General features: G+C 38.5%; 1 protein-coding gene across 4 annotated transcripts in view; it reads left to right on the top strand.

Annotated features, from left to right (window-relative positions):
* The window catches only part of LOC140638964 (NXPE family member 3-like), a 64465-nt gene that overhangs the window by 32464 nt on the left and 12780 nt on the right, over positions 1–19221 (top strand). The window contains exons 2-5 of one of the 4 annotated variants that reach the window (XM_072837197.1): positions 6530–6676; positions 7225–7330; positions 7666–7796; positions 14173–14286. In XM_072837197.1, the coding sequence (XP_072693298.1) occupies positions 14191–14286 (96 nt within the window). In that variant the 5' untranslated portion in view covers positions 6530–6676; positions 7225–7330; positions 7666–7796; positions 14173–14190. The remainder of the gene's footprint in view (positions 1–6529; positions 6677–7224; positions 7331–7665; positions 7797–14172; positions 14287–19221) is intronic. The other 3 variants (XM_072837196.1, XM_072837198.1, XM_072837195.1) reach the window with 3 other exon arrangements.

Raw genomic sequence — 19221 nt, 5'->3', positions numbered from 1 at the left:
AAACACTAATTCAAACCAATACATTCACTCTCATGTTTATAGCAGCATTATTTTCAATAGCTAAGATATAGAAGCAGCCTGTGTCCATCAATAGGTGAATGGATAAAGACACACACAATGGAATATTATTCAGCCATTAAAAGAATGAAATCTTGCTATTTGGAACAACAATGGATGGAGCTAGAGAGTATAAATCTAAGCAAAATAAGTTAGAAAGGCAAATATAATATGATTTCACTCATATGTACAATTTAAGGAACAAAACTAGGCAAAGGGAAAAAAGAGAGAGACAAACAGAAAAATCAGACTCTTAATTATAGAGAACAAATTGATGGTTACTAGAAGGGAAGGGGGTGGTGGGATGGGTGAAATAGGTGATGGGGATTAAGGAGTGCACTTGCTGTGATGAGCACCAGATGGTGTATGGGATTGTTGGATCACTATATTGTACACTCGAAACTAATATAACACCATATGTTAACTAACTGGAATTAAAAACTTTTTAAAAATCCGCACTTACTTACTGTATTCTATAATATTTTAGAAATTAATTTCAAAGTAACAACACTACTATTAAAAATAACAATAAAACCACTGAATGCAGTTAAAGATCTGTTTATAGATGAGCAGGGTTCTATCAAAAGGACTTAGAAGCCAACCTGAAGAGCTTCCACTGGACCAAAAAAAAAAAAAGACATTTGATTATCAACAAGGACAAAAACTGCTACACTGGATTGAAACACAACAGACATGTTTAAATCCACAAATTTATAATGATAACATTTTGGATAATTTTAGGCAACCAATTCATTATTTTAAAAACTGATAAGTAGGGCATGCCTGGGTAGCTCAGCAGTTGGGTGTCTGCCTGCCGCTCAGGCCATGATCCCAGGGTCCTAGGATCGGATCCCACATTGAGCTCCCTGTAGGGAGCCTGCTTCTCCCTCTGCCTCTGTCTCTGCCTCTCTCTATGTGTCTTCCGTGAATAATAATAATAATAAAACCCTCATAAGTAAAGGAGAAGAAGGAAGTTTTTATTTATCCTGTCTTTTCTATATAACCAAATGGTTGGCAAGGGGAAATTTCTCTCTATAAATATATTCCAGCTAATAAATAAAGAAGGAATGATAACACTAATATCATTTTGTAACCCCTTGTGAATTGATAGAATTAGTCAATAATCATCAACATCTGCTCATATCACAAAAAGTAGAGATATCCAGACAATATGATTCCTAATGGAAGCACACAGTCATTACTTTTGAAGCTTTCCCCCCAAAAAATGGAATCTGAATTTGATCATGCCTCTAGAGATCTATGCCTCTAGATCTAACTAGTAATTTATAGGAAATACAGAAGATGAAAGAAAATGTTAAACAGTATTGATGTGAAAAACCAGACCATAGGAAACTCTACAGAAAAAACAATCTGGTTTCTTCAACAAATAATTGCAAATGGAGGAGGGGAGTAAGTGGTAGAGGAGGGGCTGATAGATTGAAAAAGATGTAAGAGACATAGCCACCAGTCACAAAGTGTGAACTTTGTATGATTTGAACCAACTGTAATATTCCTTTGTAAACTTTTTTTTGTCTTTAGAATGCATCCCCCTAACCAAGCGCAAAGAACTGTGTTATAAGTCACTTGAAATAAATTCTTTCTCCTTATGGTTGTTAGCAGTTTGATAAATATTTTGAGTTGTTCATTATGTTCCCAATTTCAGGGACTGCACTTTTTAGATTTAAATTTTTAACAGGTATTGCATATACCATGATTCAAAAGGCAAAACTGTACAGAAAATTATGCAAAGAGAAGTCTTGTTTCCATACTAGCCCCTCAAATTCCATTCCCTTTCCATCTATAGGCAACTATTTTATTTATGCATCAGATGCGTCTTTTTACAAATATAAGGATTTAAATGTATATGTATGCATGCACGTATATAAAAATGGGTGCACGTAATTTTACTTAAAATTTTATTAGAAAATATAGCAAAACAGAAAATGCATAAACAGTTTAACAAATTGTTATAAAATGATCACTCATATAATTCCCATCCAAAATAAGAAAGAGAACAAGACCCTCACTCCAGAAGCCCCTGATACCATGTCTCTCCAGAGTTATACCCCTCCCTCTCTCCTATTATTCTAGATAGACTCATTATTCTAACTTTTATAATATTTTTGCCCTTGTCTTTCTTTATGGTTTTCCCAACTTATTAAGCATTCTCAAACAATGCATGTTGATTTTGCCTGATTTTCAACCTCATGTGAATGAAAGCATACACTATGAATTCTGTTTTGTCTGGCTTCTTATGCTCAATAAAGTACTTTTTTAAAGATTTTACTTATTCACGAGAGACAGAGAGACAGAGAGAAAGAGGCAGAGACATAGTCAGAGGGAAAAGCAGGCTCCCCATAAGGAGCCCCATGCGGAACTCGATCCCAGACCCCAGGATTATGCCCTGAGCCAAAGGCAGACACTCAACCGCTGAGCCACTCAGGTGTCCCTGCTCAATAAAGTATTTAAGATTCATCCATATTCTTCATGTCATTTCCACTGTTATATGATGTTTCATTGTATGATTATATCACACTGTATTTTTACATTCAAATGTTGATAGGCTATTATGAAAAATTGCTATATTCTTGTGCCTATAACTTCACAACCTACATGAATAGGTGTTTCTGTAGGGTGTCCCCTGGTGGTGGTTTTGCTGATCAGAGAGTAGATGTATTTTTTTACTTAATTGGATTCTGCCAATTTTTTAAAAGTGGTTTTGCCTCTTTATTCTTTCACAAACAGCTCTTGTTGTTCCACATTCTTGCCAGCATTTGTTATTATCATTTTTAAAGATTTTGTCATTTTTAAATATTCGGAAAAATTTGTGCATGTGTAGTAGTGACTTATGTGGTTTTAATTTGAATCAGTCTTAACCCATCTCTTTGAGTTCTAATCCTCTCCTTTTTCTCTCCTGATAATTATTTTAAACTTTTTTTCTTAAAGATTTTATTTATTTATTTGAGAGAGAGAGAGAGTATTCATGAGCAGGGGCAGGGGAGTGGGCGCAGAGGGAGAGGGAGAAACAGACTCCCCTCTGAGCAGGGAGCCTGACCTGGGGCTTGATCCCAGGACGCTGAGATCAGGACCTGAGCCAAAGGCAGATGCTTAACCAACTGAGCCACCTAGATGGCCCAAAACTTTCTTTTAATTACTTTTTTCAGTTGTCTTCATAAGGATAGTTGGACCAAATCTCGCAGTACACCGTTGGCAAAAGGTAACATATTGCATAGACTATTCAGTGCCTTTTTTCTCACTTAGACTATTTGGGATGGATAGTGCAATATCACAACTGGGCTATTAACATTGATACTATCCACCAATCTTAGTCAGATTTCCTTATTTTTACTATACTCATTTTCATGTGTATGTATTTAATTTTATGTAACTTTGTCTTATGTGTTGGTGATATTTCTAATATTGGTAATAATTCTAATTCTTTAGCATCTGTTTTGTAGTCTTGCAAAGGAAAGACAAGATCCAAGGGTTTTATCCAAAGTGGCCGGTCTAAGAGGAGAGCCCTAGACAAACTGGGGTTTCAAAGATTCTACCCTTAGGCTCAGGGTAATATATAGAGAGCTATAACTTCAGATCTAAGGAGCACAAAGAAAACTACTTTGGGAAAATTTGATAAGTAGAAGTACAGGGGAGAGTACCCCCTAAAACTGTATAACCATAAGCCAGCACTCATACTGATTTTTAGCTAAAATTGACACTACTTAAAAAAAAAATAAAAAATAAAAAAAAAATAAATAAAATTGACACTACTTGCATGGCACAAAAAAATTTCTAGAGCAAAGTTAATTTAAGTGGTTCTAGATTCGTGTCACATCCAGATATCTGACAGAAGAAAATACATATGATTTCTGGAGAAACCTACATTTATTTCAGATTTCAAAGAATTTTCTACAGATGTGTTACAAGGATATACTTCCTTTGACTTGATTCTCGAATTACTCCAGATTTGGCCAGTGAGAACCCCAAGCTGCAGTGTTATTGTTATTGAAAGAGGTGTCTCCCCAACTTCATTTCCTCCCTTTCACATCTCAATCCACTTCCCCTTCAGTTAATTAAAACTGCTCCCGTTAAGGTAACTAAAAGTGCTTTTGAAGGTATATCCAATGAAAAATTTCGATCCTTACTTTTTGATATTTTTCTACGTTATGGGCCACTTTTTTCTCATGGCTTCCATTATATGACATCCTTCAATTCAGACATGAGTGATGTGAAAAACAAGGTCCACACAGAATCCATTTGCTGGTAAGTGTGGTATCAGAGGTACATGGCTTTCAATAGTGGTGGTGGTTGCAAGATCAGGATTTATGACACAAAAAAATGGCATTCTTGGTGTAAACAGCAGGAATTTCTCCTACTGTTCAGTCAGGCAGCAGAGTGATGGTGGGTGCCTTAACAGGCATGTTCAGAGCATGGTTGTAAGGGTATAGTTCCTAGAAGCTTAGTATTCAAGCTTGCTTTCCCAGTCTTCCAGCAGTATTTGGGGTTCCCAGAATCCTCCTATTAATATCCCTTATTCTTTACTCAGCCAAAATTAACTTCCGCCTCTGGAAAGTAAGAATTCCAATTAATCAAACTAAATCATTATGCTGCCCCTGGTAACTGGCAATTACAGTTTCATATGGTAAATGTTACAGCAGAGGTGAGCTATGAGAGTGCCTTTGGAGCTGGGGAAGAATTCCACAAAGGAAGATACTTGAGCTGAGTTCTAAAAGAGGATTGTGAATTAGCCAGGCACAGAGCATTCTAGGACATTCTAGATGGAAGAGCATTACAGGCTGGGAAACAGAGCTATCCAGGGATGACATAAATCACATGGCAATATTTTGGAGATGGGGACAAGGTGAGGGAAGAGGTGTGATAGCAGAATTAAGCAAGAAAAAGATCTCTGAGGATTTTATACCATGCCCAAAGTGGTTTCCTGGACTAAGCTCTTGAGCCCTTGCCTTGAAGTATCTTGAATTATCCTGGGTAAAAGTAGATGCTTGACACTTCCTGGATATGGTTTTAGATGAGCACTTATTTTGTAATTGTGCTCAGCCTTGCTAAAAACTCAGGAAAGAGCTAGCTGAAAGTGACCATAGCCCATGATGGAAACCCCTGGCCCAGAAAGAAACCAGCATGCTGGACCCTCACCTTGCAAACCCCTGAGACAGCTCCGATCCCTTAGTCAACTATGACCCAACTGAGCCCAACTCCATTCTCTTAGAGACCTTGTTATCTTAAGTTCCCCCAGACAACCCCCCTCCCTCCCCATGCCTTCTACAGTTTAGTTAATAGAGCATTTTTCTCCAAAGCTGTATCTTACTGTTCTATATGGATAGATGTTTTGTGATTTGTCCCGCATGACTAATCACCTGGACCTGCATGTACACAGGCAGGCTAAAAAAATACTTTTTGTGAGACTTACACTATGTGAATAACCTTGGGAGCCTATTTGTTTGAAATATATTATCTGGCCTCCGGGTCAGAGCTGGCCCTTCTGTCCTTGTCCTATGACTAAGAGCTACATATATTGTCTCACATCCCCTGCTGCTCCAGGCTGGGCTGGCCTCCCAGAATGGAATCTAGGAGGGAAAGAAGACACATATAGCCCAAGATTCTTGAAAATCTAGAAAAATTATAACATAGAAATGCAGCTAACTCCTAACTGCACAATAGGTGAGCAAATGTTTAATTTCAAACCCCATTATGTGCCGTATAAATATGGCCCTTATGGGGATGGTCAATTGGAAGTCTCACTTGAGGAGAGGACACTCCACCCAGGCCTCTCAGTTGGAACTGCAATCTGGCTGTTTCCATGGGGCTTCCCCAGCTGATAAGGTTGAATGTTGTAAGTACCCAATTTGATGTCACTTTGCCTTATTCTCATTTAGTGCCTACTATTACCTTCACTTAAATGTATTCCTTTCCTCTTCTGTTTCTATTACATTTCTATGATAAAAGTAAACTTTACTTTCCTTTTTGGAACTGAAACATGGCTGTCTGAATCTTTTGTTCAGAACGCTTAACTTTGCTGGGAAAGAAAACATTTTATATTCCTTGATGTTGACCTTGCTGCTAGAAAACCTAAAGCTAAGTTGATTGCTCACATGGAGAAACTTCTAAGCAACAAGTTCAATTACTAGTTTGTCTACCTCTGCAATTCGATGCACAATTGTCTCTCAGGTCCAAGCTTACCCTTCTATGCTCTACTTTGTGAGCCTGGGACTGGGACTCCATAAACATCTCTGCTTTACCTATTGGTTTCCTCTTAGGACCTTCCAATAGAGGATGCCAGAGGGAGAGGGCAAAGCTCTAGGGAAAAGATGGGATGTACTATTCCTGTCTTCTTCTTGTGGGATCGCTGTTTGTGTCCTGTTCCAATGAGCATCAGCTACTGTCCTCACACTGACAGCACCTGATCCTTCCAGGAGCAGAAGTTGATTTAATTTGTGTTTTTTTCCAACACTTTCAGAACAAGTTGAGCAGTGCCCTTCTGCAGAGGTCTGAGTGTTATCTCCATGGATTCCTACGTTTCTAAGTTTTCATCATTCTGGCAACTTCACTTCCCTAAGTCCCAAGTGTGATAGCTGCTTCCTGCAATTGGAACCCACACAACAGCGTACGGTTCTCATTATGCTTTTTCAGTTACCTCTGCACAACTCCTTATACCCAGTTAATGATTCTTTATGTTAAATTCTCTGTTTGATCGGGCAGGATTTCTGTCTCCTTACCAGACCCTGACCAGAATACTTTTCTCTCTGCTTTCTGAGTTTTCCTTTCTGTAAATCAATCTTTCATATTTTGTCTGATCAAATAATTTGTATTATATATTTTGGAAATAGAAACAAAATAATAGGGGATCCCTGGGTCGCTCAGCGGTTTAGCGCCTGCCTTTGGCCCAGAGCACGATCCTGGAGTCCCGGGATCGAGTCTCGCATTGGGCTCCTGGCATGGAGCCTGCTTCTCCCTCTGCCTGTGTCTCTGCCTCTCTCTCTCTATGTCTATCATAAATAAATAAAATCTTAAAAGAATCAAAATAATATTTTCCTACATAAACTCTGGATTTCAAAGTTTCTCTTTCCCCTCAATCTCTCATACATTTCCTACAGCCACGGCATTGGGAACCCTTCTCCCACTCCCCAGCTTGAGTCCCTTTTCTCCTCTCAGGGCTTGAGCACTACATAGAAGACACCAAAAATTCAGACTCAGGAAAAAAAGCGCTCAGTCTTCAAGCAAGGACATCATCCCCTGCACATTTCCCACATCTACTTAGGTATGGGATTCAAATCTAGTTTGTCTTTAGGAAGGAGACATACATGGCCCTCTCCCCAGTATGTTACTTTGTTCTCAGATGTCAGTGGGAAAGGTTTTCTGGTGAGTGGGAAGAGGAAGTCATTATTCTTTGGGGGTTTGGACCATAGTGTTCTACAGTGGTTAAGCTCCTCTTGCCTGCAGACTTATTCCTGCATTTTTTTCTTTACTGTTGTGTTATCAGCCTCTAAGATTATTCTGCTAAGAAATGTGGCTGTCTTTTCTACTACCACTGCCCTCTCTCCACATTTGACTTAATTCTGGCTGCCTGACTGGCTGCATTATCCACCTGTTTAGGGATGCCATACTTTGGCAGAATTTGAAGCATTGGCAGGATGTTACCCTGTGAGTTGCTGTGAAGAGAAGAAACAAGACTTTGTAGAGGAAGGAAAGAAAGAGCAAGACAAGTTAAGAGATCCTGAGATGAGGTAAGCAGGCTTACGCTTCAGAAAGGAAATGTGAGCAGAGGAAGTAAACACATGGGCAGACTCAGGTTGAGGGAATAGGGCATTTGATCTACTTGTCAAGCAAGTGGCATGGATTAAAATCACGATCTAGGCAAATTACTGTCCTTAATGTTGTGTAGAATACAAAGCAGAGCACAAGATACGGTGCCTGGTTTTGAGAAAGTGATACCTACAGATAGAATCCTGGATAATACCCACAGAAGAGGGTATGAGGCAGTGCCCAAGTTGTCAAGAAGACAGGAGACTCGGGTAAGGCTTCAGGGTGAAGAAAGTAGTCAACAGTTTCAAATACTACTGGGAACTTGAGAAAGCTCATGGAGAAAGAGACCCCAGAGTTGGCAATTAGCACTAGCAACCCTGTGGAGTACTAGGAGCAGTTTATGGTTGGGAGTGGGGTGAGATGGATTTTTTATTGTTACAAGATTGGAATAGCTCTAAGGATAGGATACCAGGTGTCTACCCCCTGAAAGCCAATAGCCAGCATCCAACTTTGCAGAGCCAAGGATGATGGCTAAGGTATCTTGGAGTGTGGTGCTACACCAATAAGCCCATAGCTGACCCTGTTGTTCTGTAGTGTACCTCGTGGTTTCCCTGCAAGCTCATTCTTATTTATGAACTGGGTGAAAGGGGAAAGGGAGGTGGCATTGGATGGTGGCAGGGGACTACCATGGTTCTTATTTCCCTTTCTTTTTTTTTTTTTTAAAGATTTTATTTATTTATTCATGATAGTCACACAGAGAGAGAGAGAGAGAGGCAGAGACATAGGCAGAGGGAGAAGCAGGCTCCATGCAGGGAGCCCGATGTGGGATTCGATCCCGGGTCTCCAGGATCGCGCCCTGGGCCAAAGGCAGGCGCCAAACCGCTGCGCCACCCAGGGATCCCCTTATTTCCCTTTCTGATCCTATTGACTATTGCCTGGTGCATGGCAATCATCTAGATGGTCCTGAATGCAGTGCTGGCTGAGGAACCATGCCTGCTGATTGCTACCCAAATTTCAAAAGTATGTTCAAGTCTATGTACAATAGTGAGTTGTTCATTGATTAGCTGAACAAGCTTCTCTGACATGGCTTTGCTGGCATCCCTTTGGGGTTTGAGTCATGACATCAACTTGACTCTGCCCTGGGCAGCATTTATAATTAGGTAGATTCCTCTTCTTGGTCTGCTCTAACTGAATGTGTCTGCCTAGGTCCCAGAGCTCTGTTGGGGAGAGCACGGAGCCTGCAACCTAGTCCCAGGAGTGAAAAGGAGCAATTGAGTGGTAGGATGTCTGGAATTTCTAAGGGAGGATGGTCTGGATTTCTAGGTCTTCCAAGAGCCCCAAGAAGAAAGTGCAAAGGAGGACATAAGCTCCCTCCTAAAGGAGGAGCTGAAGAAGGAGGAATAAAAGAGTAGGCAGCAGTTGCTTTATAAAGCTGGCTCTGTCCCAAGTGAAATTCTCTTATTAGTATTAGCCTTAGATTTGGTAAGATGTTGAATAAATGTGATGTGATAATAATCTGGAAGCAGATGCCTGACAGTGTAGGATGACTGCATTTATTAGAGCTGTGCTAGAGCTCTTAGATTTTCAAGGAAGTCTGTCCAACGTTATAGATAGGTAAGAAAGAAGGAAGCAGGGCTGGAGTTTCTAGGTGCTTGATGGAGGTGAAGGAAGTGAGTAGGTACATAGAATTGGGGGCCCAGTCCTCACATTTCAAGAAAAGAAATGGAATGGGAATGTATCTTGAGTTTGCTAATAACCACTGGGGGGACTGAATATCTTTCATACACTTCCCCCTGCCTCCCATTCTCATTTGGGCAGAAGCTAAAAATCTGCTCAGTTGTCCTATGTTACTGCTATTACTGTTACTGCTGTTGTTATTGCTTCACATTTTTATGGGGCCTCATATTTCTTTTCTAGAGAGAGAGAGAGTACATGTGGAGGGGAAGGGCAGGAGGAGAGGGAGAGAAAGAATCCTAAGCAGCTCCATGCTCAGTGTGGAGCCCGACATGGGGCTCAACCTCATGATCCTGAGATCATGACCTAAGCCAAAATCAAGAGTCAGATACTCAACTGACTGAGCTACCCAGGCACCTCTGGGGCCTCATAATTTTAATTGCACTTGCATATTATATATTCACTTGGTCTCCACATGGGCATTATTGGAGACAATAATATGGAAAATTATACTGGCATTGGTAACACCACTCACTGGTTTTATTGCTTTGGCCCAGAACTCTTTGTTATTCTGGATTAGAGAACAGGAAGAAATTAATGCAGAACATTGGGGCTCCTAAGTGGCTCAGTCAGTTAAGCATCCACCTCTTGATTTCAGCTCAGGTCTTGATCTCAGGGTGGTGAGTTCAAGCTCTGTGTTAAAATAAATAAGTAAATAAAAATAAAAAAGAAACTAATGCAGAAGGTCAAGAGGAGTCTCAATTTATCCTCAGCTTGATGGTGCCCCATCCTACCCAACAGCCAGGTTGCCACCATGCCTAGTGGAATTAGCTCTTTGTCATTCTCAGGATTCATGTTGGACAGTGAAAGGCCTGGTTCTCCAGCTCTAGGCCAGGTTTCCAGTGGAGTCATCTGTCTCTGGCTCCAGACAGCTTGAAGGACCCCCAATCCCATTGCCCCATATAAGTAGTCCTCTGGACCCTCCCTTGGGCTTTGCTCCTGGGCTACCAGGTCCTTCTTAAGCTCTTGCCTCAAGTCCTTGGTCCTCTCCTACTTAAACATGTCACCAGTTACCAAGGCAGTACCTTGGGATATGCCTGTCTTTGCCCCACTTAATCCTGTCCTTTCTTGGGATTTAGTCTCAATGGAGAAAGAAGGGAATTCCTCCAAAAAAGTACACTTCTAATTTCCATAATTAAAATGTGATTGTTATAGGGGCACCTGGGTGGCTCAGTCCATCCAACTCTTGATTTCAGCTCAGGTCATGATCCCAGGGTGGTAAGATTGAGCCTCACATTGGACTCCATGCTGGGTCTGGAGCCTGCTTGAGATTCTTTCTCTCTCTCATCCTCTGTCCCTCCCCCAATGCTCTGTCTCTCTCTCAAAAAAAAAATGTGGTCATATAAATAACATATGCTTTTTATTTGAACTTGAATAACACATGAAAATATAAAGAGAAAAATAAAAGATACCTGAAATCTCATTACTTTGAGATAACTAGCAGTTTGGGGACCATCCTTTCAAGAACCCCCTTATGCATTCAGGCTTATATGTGTATAGTTTTACATGAATGATATCGTATTGCACATACTGTGTGTGTGTGTGTGTGTGTGTGTCTTTTAAATCATAAATCTTCTTTCTCCCTATCTCTTCTTTCTAAGTGAACACCCTATCTCCGTTTCTGCCCTACATGTGATCAGTGTTACTGTCCGCTGTGTACCCTTCTATATTCTCCATACCCAATTACTATCATATAGATATATATGTATGTTTATGTATCTATGCTTATCCAATATGCATACACTTTATACATAGATAGGCTTTTTCTTGGTTTTGAAATGTGATATACTTTATTTTTTTTAATTTATTTTTTATTGGTGTTCAATTTACTAACATACAGAATAACCCCCAGTGCCCGTCACCCATTCACTCCCACCCCCCGCCCTCCTCCCCTTCTACCACCCCTAGTTCGTTTCCCAGAGTTAGCAGTCTTTACGTTCTGTCTCCCTTTCTGATATTTCCCACACATGAAATGTGATATACTTTAGTCCATACTTTTTTCCATCATCTTGCTTTTCTTTTCTTTTTTAAGATTTATTTATTTCAGAGAAAGAAAGAGAACGCACAAGCTAGAGGGGCAAAGGGAAAGACAGAGAAAGAATCTCAAGCAGACTCTGTGCTGAGTTTGGAGCCCTACAAGGGGTATGCTCCATGACCATGAGAGCACAACCCAAGCTGAAACCAAGAGTCAGACTCAGCTGACTGCACCACCCAAGCGCCCGACCTTGCTTTTCTCATTTAGTAATACCTTATGTCCACACTTCCAAGTTACCTACTATAATTCTATTCCATATCAAGTTTCATTTCATAACATGGTAAAATCAATAGAATCCCCCTATTGATATACATATGTTTCGTTTCCACTCTGGACCACTGTGAGCAATGCTTCAATAAATATTCTGTTCCTTTCAAATAGGTTCTTTTATTTCTCTAGCATAGCTTTCTAAGAACCAGAATTGCTGGTTCAAAGATTATACGCACTTTAAATATTAATAGATACTGCCTTCCAAAAAGGCTTTAACATTTCAAAGTTTTACAAGCATAATTTCTTTTTCTCCTTTCATTTCCTCCACATTCCAGGCAGAAATAGGGAATTACTTCTCATTGTTGTTTCAATTTATAGTTTTCTGGCTTCAAGTGAATTTGAGCATCTATTCCTGTGGCTAACTGCTTAGCAAATTGACTATTTATGACTTTTCTCCCTTTGTCTATGAGATTTTTATCTTTTTCTAATCAATTTATAAGAGTTCTTTGTATATTGTAGAGGTTATGATGATGGAGAGAAAACTTATTCCTCACTTCAGGTGTTTCCACCTACCAGGACCAGCCATTAGCGTAATGTTTCTGTTAGTTCTTAAACTCTTTATTCATTTCTTTTCTGAGGTAGAGAGATTGAATCTGACTAGTGAGTTTGGGAGGAGACACTGAATGTGGTAAGCCCAGACCCTTCTTTTTTGTTTTCTGGGGGTGAGATGTCCTCTCAAAGCATATGTTCTTGATTATACTCCACTGTCTTTTAATTGGTGAGTTTAACCTATTTGCATTTATTGCAATGACTGTATAAATTAAGACTTGTTTCTTCTAATTTATTTCAAATTTCCCATTTATTGTACTATCTTTTTTTTCTCCTTCTCTACTTTCCAGTGGATGAATCAAATTTCTTCCTGATGGTTTAAATATTTTTACATTCTATTTTTAGTGTTATATTCATTACTTGTACTTAAGTTTACTTACCTCCATTGATTTCTTGTGTTTACTTACCCCTTACTGATTTTAACATTGTACTGGAGGTAGCAAGGGAAACTAAGTAAGAAAATACAGTAAAAAGCATGCAGATTTGAAAGGAAGGAGTAAAACTTTCTATTTTCCAGATGACATGGCCTTGTATAAATGAAATTCTAAGGAATACACCAAAAACTATTAGAACTAATACACAAGTTCAGCAAGGTTGCAAGAATCAAGGTTAATATGTAAAAATGAATTATATTCTTAAACATTATGAGTGAACAATCCAAAATAAAATTTAAAAACAATTTCATAATATATCAAAAAGAAATATCATTATCTGTATATTCCCCCTTGAACAATAAAATATTTTAGTATATTCTCACATCCTTTAATCTTACCCTATGTACCATCTCCACCATGTTGATATTGTGTAAAATTTAGTTATGAATTATATGCATATACATGTTTTTCTTTTATTCTCTCTAGTCCCTGGTTTTCTCCTTTTATTGAGTTATAGTTTGCATATAGTCAAATGCACAGATCTGTGTATAACTAATTTGGACAAATGTATATAATATGTAAAACTATCACCCAGTTCAAAATAAAGGACATTTCCATAACCCCATAAGGTTCTCTCATGCTCCTTTCTGGTCAGCCCCCTCCACCAGAGCCAACTGCTATTCTGATTTCTATCACCATAGATAGTTTGTTTCTTTCAGAGTTTCTTACTAAGGAGTGCCTGGGTGTCCAGTCAGTTAAGTGTCCACCTCTTGATTTTGGCTCAGGTCATAATCTTAGGATCCTGGGATCAAGTCCTGTATTTGCATCTGGCTGTGCTCAGGGAGAGGCTTCTGGAGATACTCTCTCCTTCTGCCCTTTCCCCTGCTTGTGCTATCTCCCTAAAATAAATAAATAAATCTTTAAAAAGAGAATTTAGTTTCTTACTAAAAGAATCATGTAATATGTACCTTTTGTGTTTTACTTTTTTCACTCAACCTGGTATTTTTGAGAGTCATTCATGCTGTTGCATTTATCTGTAGTTGTTTTCTTTTTCTTGCTAGTTGTTACTCAATTGTATGAACATACCAAAACTTGCTTATCTAATCTTCCACTGGTAGATACTTGTGTTTTCTTTTTCAATTTGGGAATATTATGAATAAAGCTGCTATGAACATTCTCGTATAAGTTTTTTGTGGACATGAATAGAATTGCCAGATTTTAATTGCCAGAGGGGTGCTGGAACTTCTTTACTGGACACCTGAACTTCTACAAAAACCCTCTCATCCACAATGATTGTCATTATTGGTCTTCTTTATAGGGAAGACGGTAGAAAACTCTTGTTTCATCATGTTTGTAATGACACTCCTTCTGATTTTATACTTTTATCTATCTAAGGTCTTGATCACATATCAGATGTCTAATAAACAACTCCAGGATTCCACAGACCTATTTATCAGACAGTTCAAGTGGCACATGACCATGGTTGTGGGATCAGTCCTTGCAATTTGTGTAAGTATATTTCTTTCTACCTACCTCTATTTGTCCATAGAGCTTGAAGCAATTGCTTTCATCTAAGAGAAGGAGGCAGAGGGAAACTTTCCATTTCATCATTCCATTTTCCTCTTTCTAATCCAGAAACTAAAGTGTCAAAGAGGGACACACTCTTAGAAAAAGAATGAGCAAATTATATCAGATAGGGGTAGCTATAAGGGAGTCCAAAACGCTAGCCCAAAAAACAGTTTGTTTGAGGGGAAGATGGAAACTTGAGCTATCCATGCTATTTCTTTCTCCAGCTCACCTGGCTCCTTTTTAATTCTTAAAACTGAGATAGCTTCCATACATTGTCTCCAAGGATACGCTGCTCTTGAGGCACTTGGGTGACTCAATTGGTTAAGTGTCTGCCTGGCTCAGGTCATGATCCCAGGGTCCTGAGATTGAGCCCTGTGTTGGGCTCCCTGCTCAGTAAGGAGTCTGCTTCTCCCTCCCCCTGTCTCTCTGCTACTCCCTGCTGTTCATGCTCACTCTCAAATAAATAAATTAAAAACAATTTTTAAAGGATACCCTGCTCCCCCTCTGTGCATATGTAGAAGCTTTCTTTTCCCCTTGGGTCTGTTGAAAAAAAGTTGAAGTCTATAGAAAGAAGCTTTACCAGGGATAAATAGGGAGGGAAAGTAAAAGAAACCTTAAAAATATAATTCTGTGTGTTTACAAAGGACGAATCATTTATGTTAAGCTAAATAACAATTGTCTTCAAACTGAGTTGCTTCTACAGCTCCTTCTTCTGAGCATTACTTCAAACTTTTTGTCACGTAGACTGAGCTAAGTTTATATTTTGCTATGACTAGTTCTGGTGAAACTGAGAATGTTTTCTTGAACATCCTTTCTTGTTTTGGGTTCTTTATCAGAGAACAGGAGAGAATCCAGTATAAAAGTGTTGTCTTAGAATAAGATATATATTTTAGGGATATGATCCTGGCAGAGGAAAAGATTACCCCAAGAGATGGCATTTCCTGATATCACTAGGGGCAAACCCTTGGGGATTATGGAGGAGGGCAATCAAGAAAGGTGGCAGCTGGACAAGAGCAGGAAAAGGTTGGGAAATTGGTTTCATACAGAGAAATCAGGCAAGTAAGTAAATTCGGGGTAATGAGAAACCGATTGTTTGAAGGAGTTACAGATATGGAAAAGGGAAGACTAGAATAGACAACTGGAATTGAAGGGATACAGGGAGTTATTTCATAACATTAAAAGGAACTTTTCACTAACCCATCAAGAGGACATAACAAACCTAACTTATGTACCTAATAATAGTTTCAAAATATAAGCAAAAACTTAAAGAACTTCAAATAAAAATAGATGAATTCATTCATAATTGAAAGTACAAGTCAAAAGAAAACCAAGGTAACATGCAGAAAAACACTCTCCACAACAGCAGAATACACATTCTTTTCAAATAGCATGGAATGCTTACCAGAATAGATTGTATTCTGGGCCATAATACAAGACTAAATAAATTTAAAATGTTTCAAATCAAAGTTGTGTTCTCTGACCACATTTAAAATACATTAGAAATCAATAACAGAGATTTCTAGAAAACTCCCAAAATATTCGGAAACTAGATAACATCTAAATAGTCCATCAGTCAAAGGAAAAATCTTAAAGGAAATTATAAAGTATTTTGAATGGAAGGAAAATGAAAACAGACCTATTAATTTTTGTGGGATTATAAAGGGAAATTTATAGCATTAAATGCCTTTGTCAAAAAAACAAAAAATGAGTAAGATCTCAAATCAATAAACTTAGTTTCCACCTTAAGAAACTGGAAAAGAAGAGCAAATTAAGCCCTATGTCAGCAGAAAAAATATATATCAAAGCAGAAATAAACAAAATAACAAACAAAAACATTATGGAAAATAAATTAAAACCTAGTTCTTTGAGAAGATCAATAAAACTGATAAGCCTGTAGTCTAACTAATGAGGAAAAAAGAGTAAAGACAAAAATTATCAATATTAGGAATGCAAGAGGTATCTCAATAAATATTCTGTAGGTATTAAAATAATGAGACACTATGAAACAAATTTAAGCCACTAAATTTGACAACTTTGATTTAATAAATTCCTTAAAAGACACAAATAACAAAAGATGATTCAAAAAGAAATATATAACCTGAGTAGCCCTATATCTATTATAGAATTGAATTTGCAGTTAAAAAACTTTCCTGAGAGAATATGTCATTACCAAGTGGAGTTTATCCCAAGTATAAAAGGCTGATTTTACATTGAAACATCAATAAATATAATTCACCATGTTAAAGGCCTAAGGGAGAAATATATATGGTCACCTCAGAAGATGCAGAAAAAGCATTTGATGGAATTCAACATCTACTCATGAGTAAAAGTCTTAGCAAAGTAGGCATAGAAGAGAACTTACTTATCCTTAGAGAGGGAATATACTTAGTCATAAGTAATAGTTAAAGACCGAATGTTTTTCCCAAAGATCTGGAATATGGCATGGATGTCTGCTTCTAGCACTTTTTTTTAAAGACCTTATTTATTTATTCATGAGAAACACAGAGACAGGCAGAGACATAGGCAGAGGGAGAAGAAGGCTGACTGTGGGGAGCCTGATGTAGGACTGTATCCCAGGACCCTGGGATCATGACCTTGAGCCAAAAGCAGACAGTCAACCACTGAGCCACCCAGGTGCCCCTGCTTGCAGCACTTCTCTTTCACATTATACTGGAAGTCCTAGCCAGTGCAATAATGCAAGGGGGAAAAATAGTATACATATTGGAAAAGAAGCAATAAAACTCTTTCTATTCACAGAAGACATTATTTCTCATATAGAAACCCCCAAGAAATCTCCAAAGATCTCCTAGAATTAATAAATACATTTAGCAAGTTCACAGGAAAAAGGTCAATATACAAATCAATTGTATTTCTATATATGAACAGTGAACAATTGGAAACAAAAACAAATTTAAATACCATTTCCAGTAGTAGTACCCCTCAAAAAGGGGGAAATACTTAGATATAAATGTAATAAAATAATGCCAAGATCTATACACAGAAAATTACAAAACATTGATGAAATAAGTCAAAGAAGACCTAAATAAGAGATATACCATGTTAATGGAGTAGAGTCAACATTGTAGATATGTCACTTATGGAGGGGAAACATCATTTAAGAAGAAAATACTAAATCAAAAGTTGAATTTAAGGTAGTTAAATGAAATAAAACCAATATATAGAAATCAACTACTTCTATATACCAGCAATAAACAGAAAGCTTATGGGTGGTGGCTTTTCAATGTAGGGTGATTGGGCATGCTGTTTTATTGGAGAACCTGTGTGTTAGTACCAATAGGTCTTCCTCTAAGACAAGTCAGAGTCCTCAGAGAAATTTTCCAGGGTTCTGCTTTGAGGTTGGTGGCCTATGCTTAGCTAGCTGTCAGTCTTCTAGGTGTTGAGTCTGGGAAGAAGGCTAGGGGTGAGGTTTGGGAAGGGAAGGAAGAGTTAAGCATTCAGTATGTACTCATTCCACTCCCCTGGGCAGGGCTCCCCAGACATCATTCTCCATGGTCCTTGGCTTCATTATCTGGGAAGTTCTTCCTTATCCATAGTCCACCTAGGTCATAGTTGAAGTAGACACTGAAGAGGTGATATCTAGCATAGTAAAGGACTGTCAATTAACTACTAAACACCTTTTTCTAAAAACAGAACCTCTAAACCAAGACTTTTTTTTTCTGGAGAACTACCTCAGAGATCCCTGAGTTTCAGGGAAGCAAGGTCCTTACCCAAACCCCAAGCCCTCCAGGTTGAATTATAAATGGTCTCAACCAATCATGATAATGTCATTCTCCTAGGTCTGGTGGTCAACTGACACCTGATAATGAAATATAAAGCCAAAGTCTTCTGGGTGGGGCTTTTGGGAAAATGTTTTCTTTCCTAATTTAAAGGAGAAAATCCACCAAGCACAGTCTGCCATTCCCCATTTTTCCTTACTGGCACATGGACATGAACACTGGAAGTACAGCCATCCTGCACCACAGAGCAGCAAGTTAACATAATTAGGACAGCAGTTGGAGTCTGGATCCTTGCTGACATTTATGGAGCCACTAAACAGCCCTTGATGTCCTATTCCTGGACATCTCATTATATCAGAAAAATAAGACCATCATTCTTAAGCTACTGTGTGTTGGCTCTTTTGTAACCATTCCTAGCTCCTATAACTAATGTACTTGAACATCTTTTTCTGATGTTTATTTGCTTTTGCAGTTCCTCTTCTGTAACATGCCTATTCATATACTTTGCCAGTTTCTCCACTAGACTATTTATTGCATTCGTGTTGACTTGTGGGCATTCCTATCTTCTGGGCATTAATCCTTTGTCTATTATATATGTTGTATATATCATATTTTGTCAATTCCAAGGTATGCATTTTTTCATATTTGAACATCTCCAAAAATGAGATGAATCATATATAGTTTCTCATAATGTGGTCAGTTGGGAGGCAGAATTGGCATTGCTGTTGTCATAACCTGAGGCTTGAAGTTCAGATTCTAACTTGCTCAGATGCCTACCAAGGCAATGAGAGGTGTGCTAGTAATGCCACATGGTTCTGTAAGTTTTACAGTAGTGAAATATTTTAATATTTTGATCTGTTAAGGTCATGTATCTTTCTATTAAACTTCCTCCATGTCAGATGTTGTTGGAGTGTTTGGTCACAGGCATTTTTTTAGAGCCTGTTAAGAGCAATTTGAGTTGAGGAACATTTAGTTTTAATGTAATGGGTTTGTAGTCATTCTTGTGTATAGCTAAGTTGTAGCTAATTATCTCAGTATAGGAATGGCTTTCAGGAATACTCCTTCCCCACACTGTGCCAACCCAGCATCATCACACAAAGAAACAGCCAGAGGTCCCTATCATGATATGAATGTCTTC

The sequence above is a fragment of the Canis lupus genome, chromosome 8 (genome assembly GCF_048164855.1).
Source record: "Canis lupus baileyi chromosome 8, mCanLup2.hap1, whole genome shotgun sequence".
NCBI classification, from domain to species: domain Eukaryota; kingdom Metazoa; phylum Chordata; class Mammalia; order Carnivora; family Canidae; genus Canis; species Canis lupus.
This window is presented reverse-complemented; position numbering and strand designations above follow the sequence as displayed.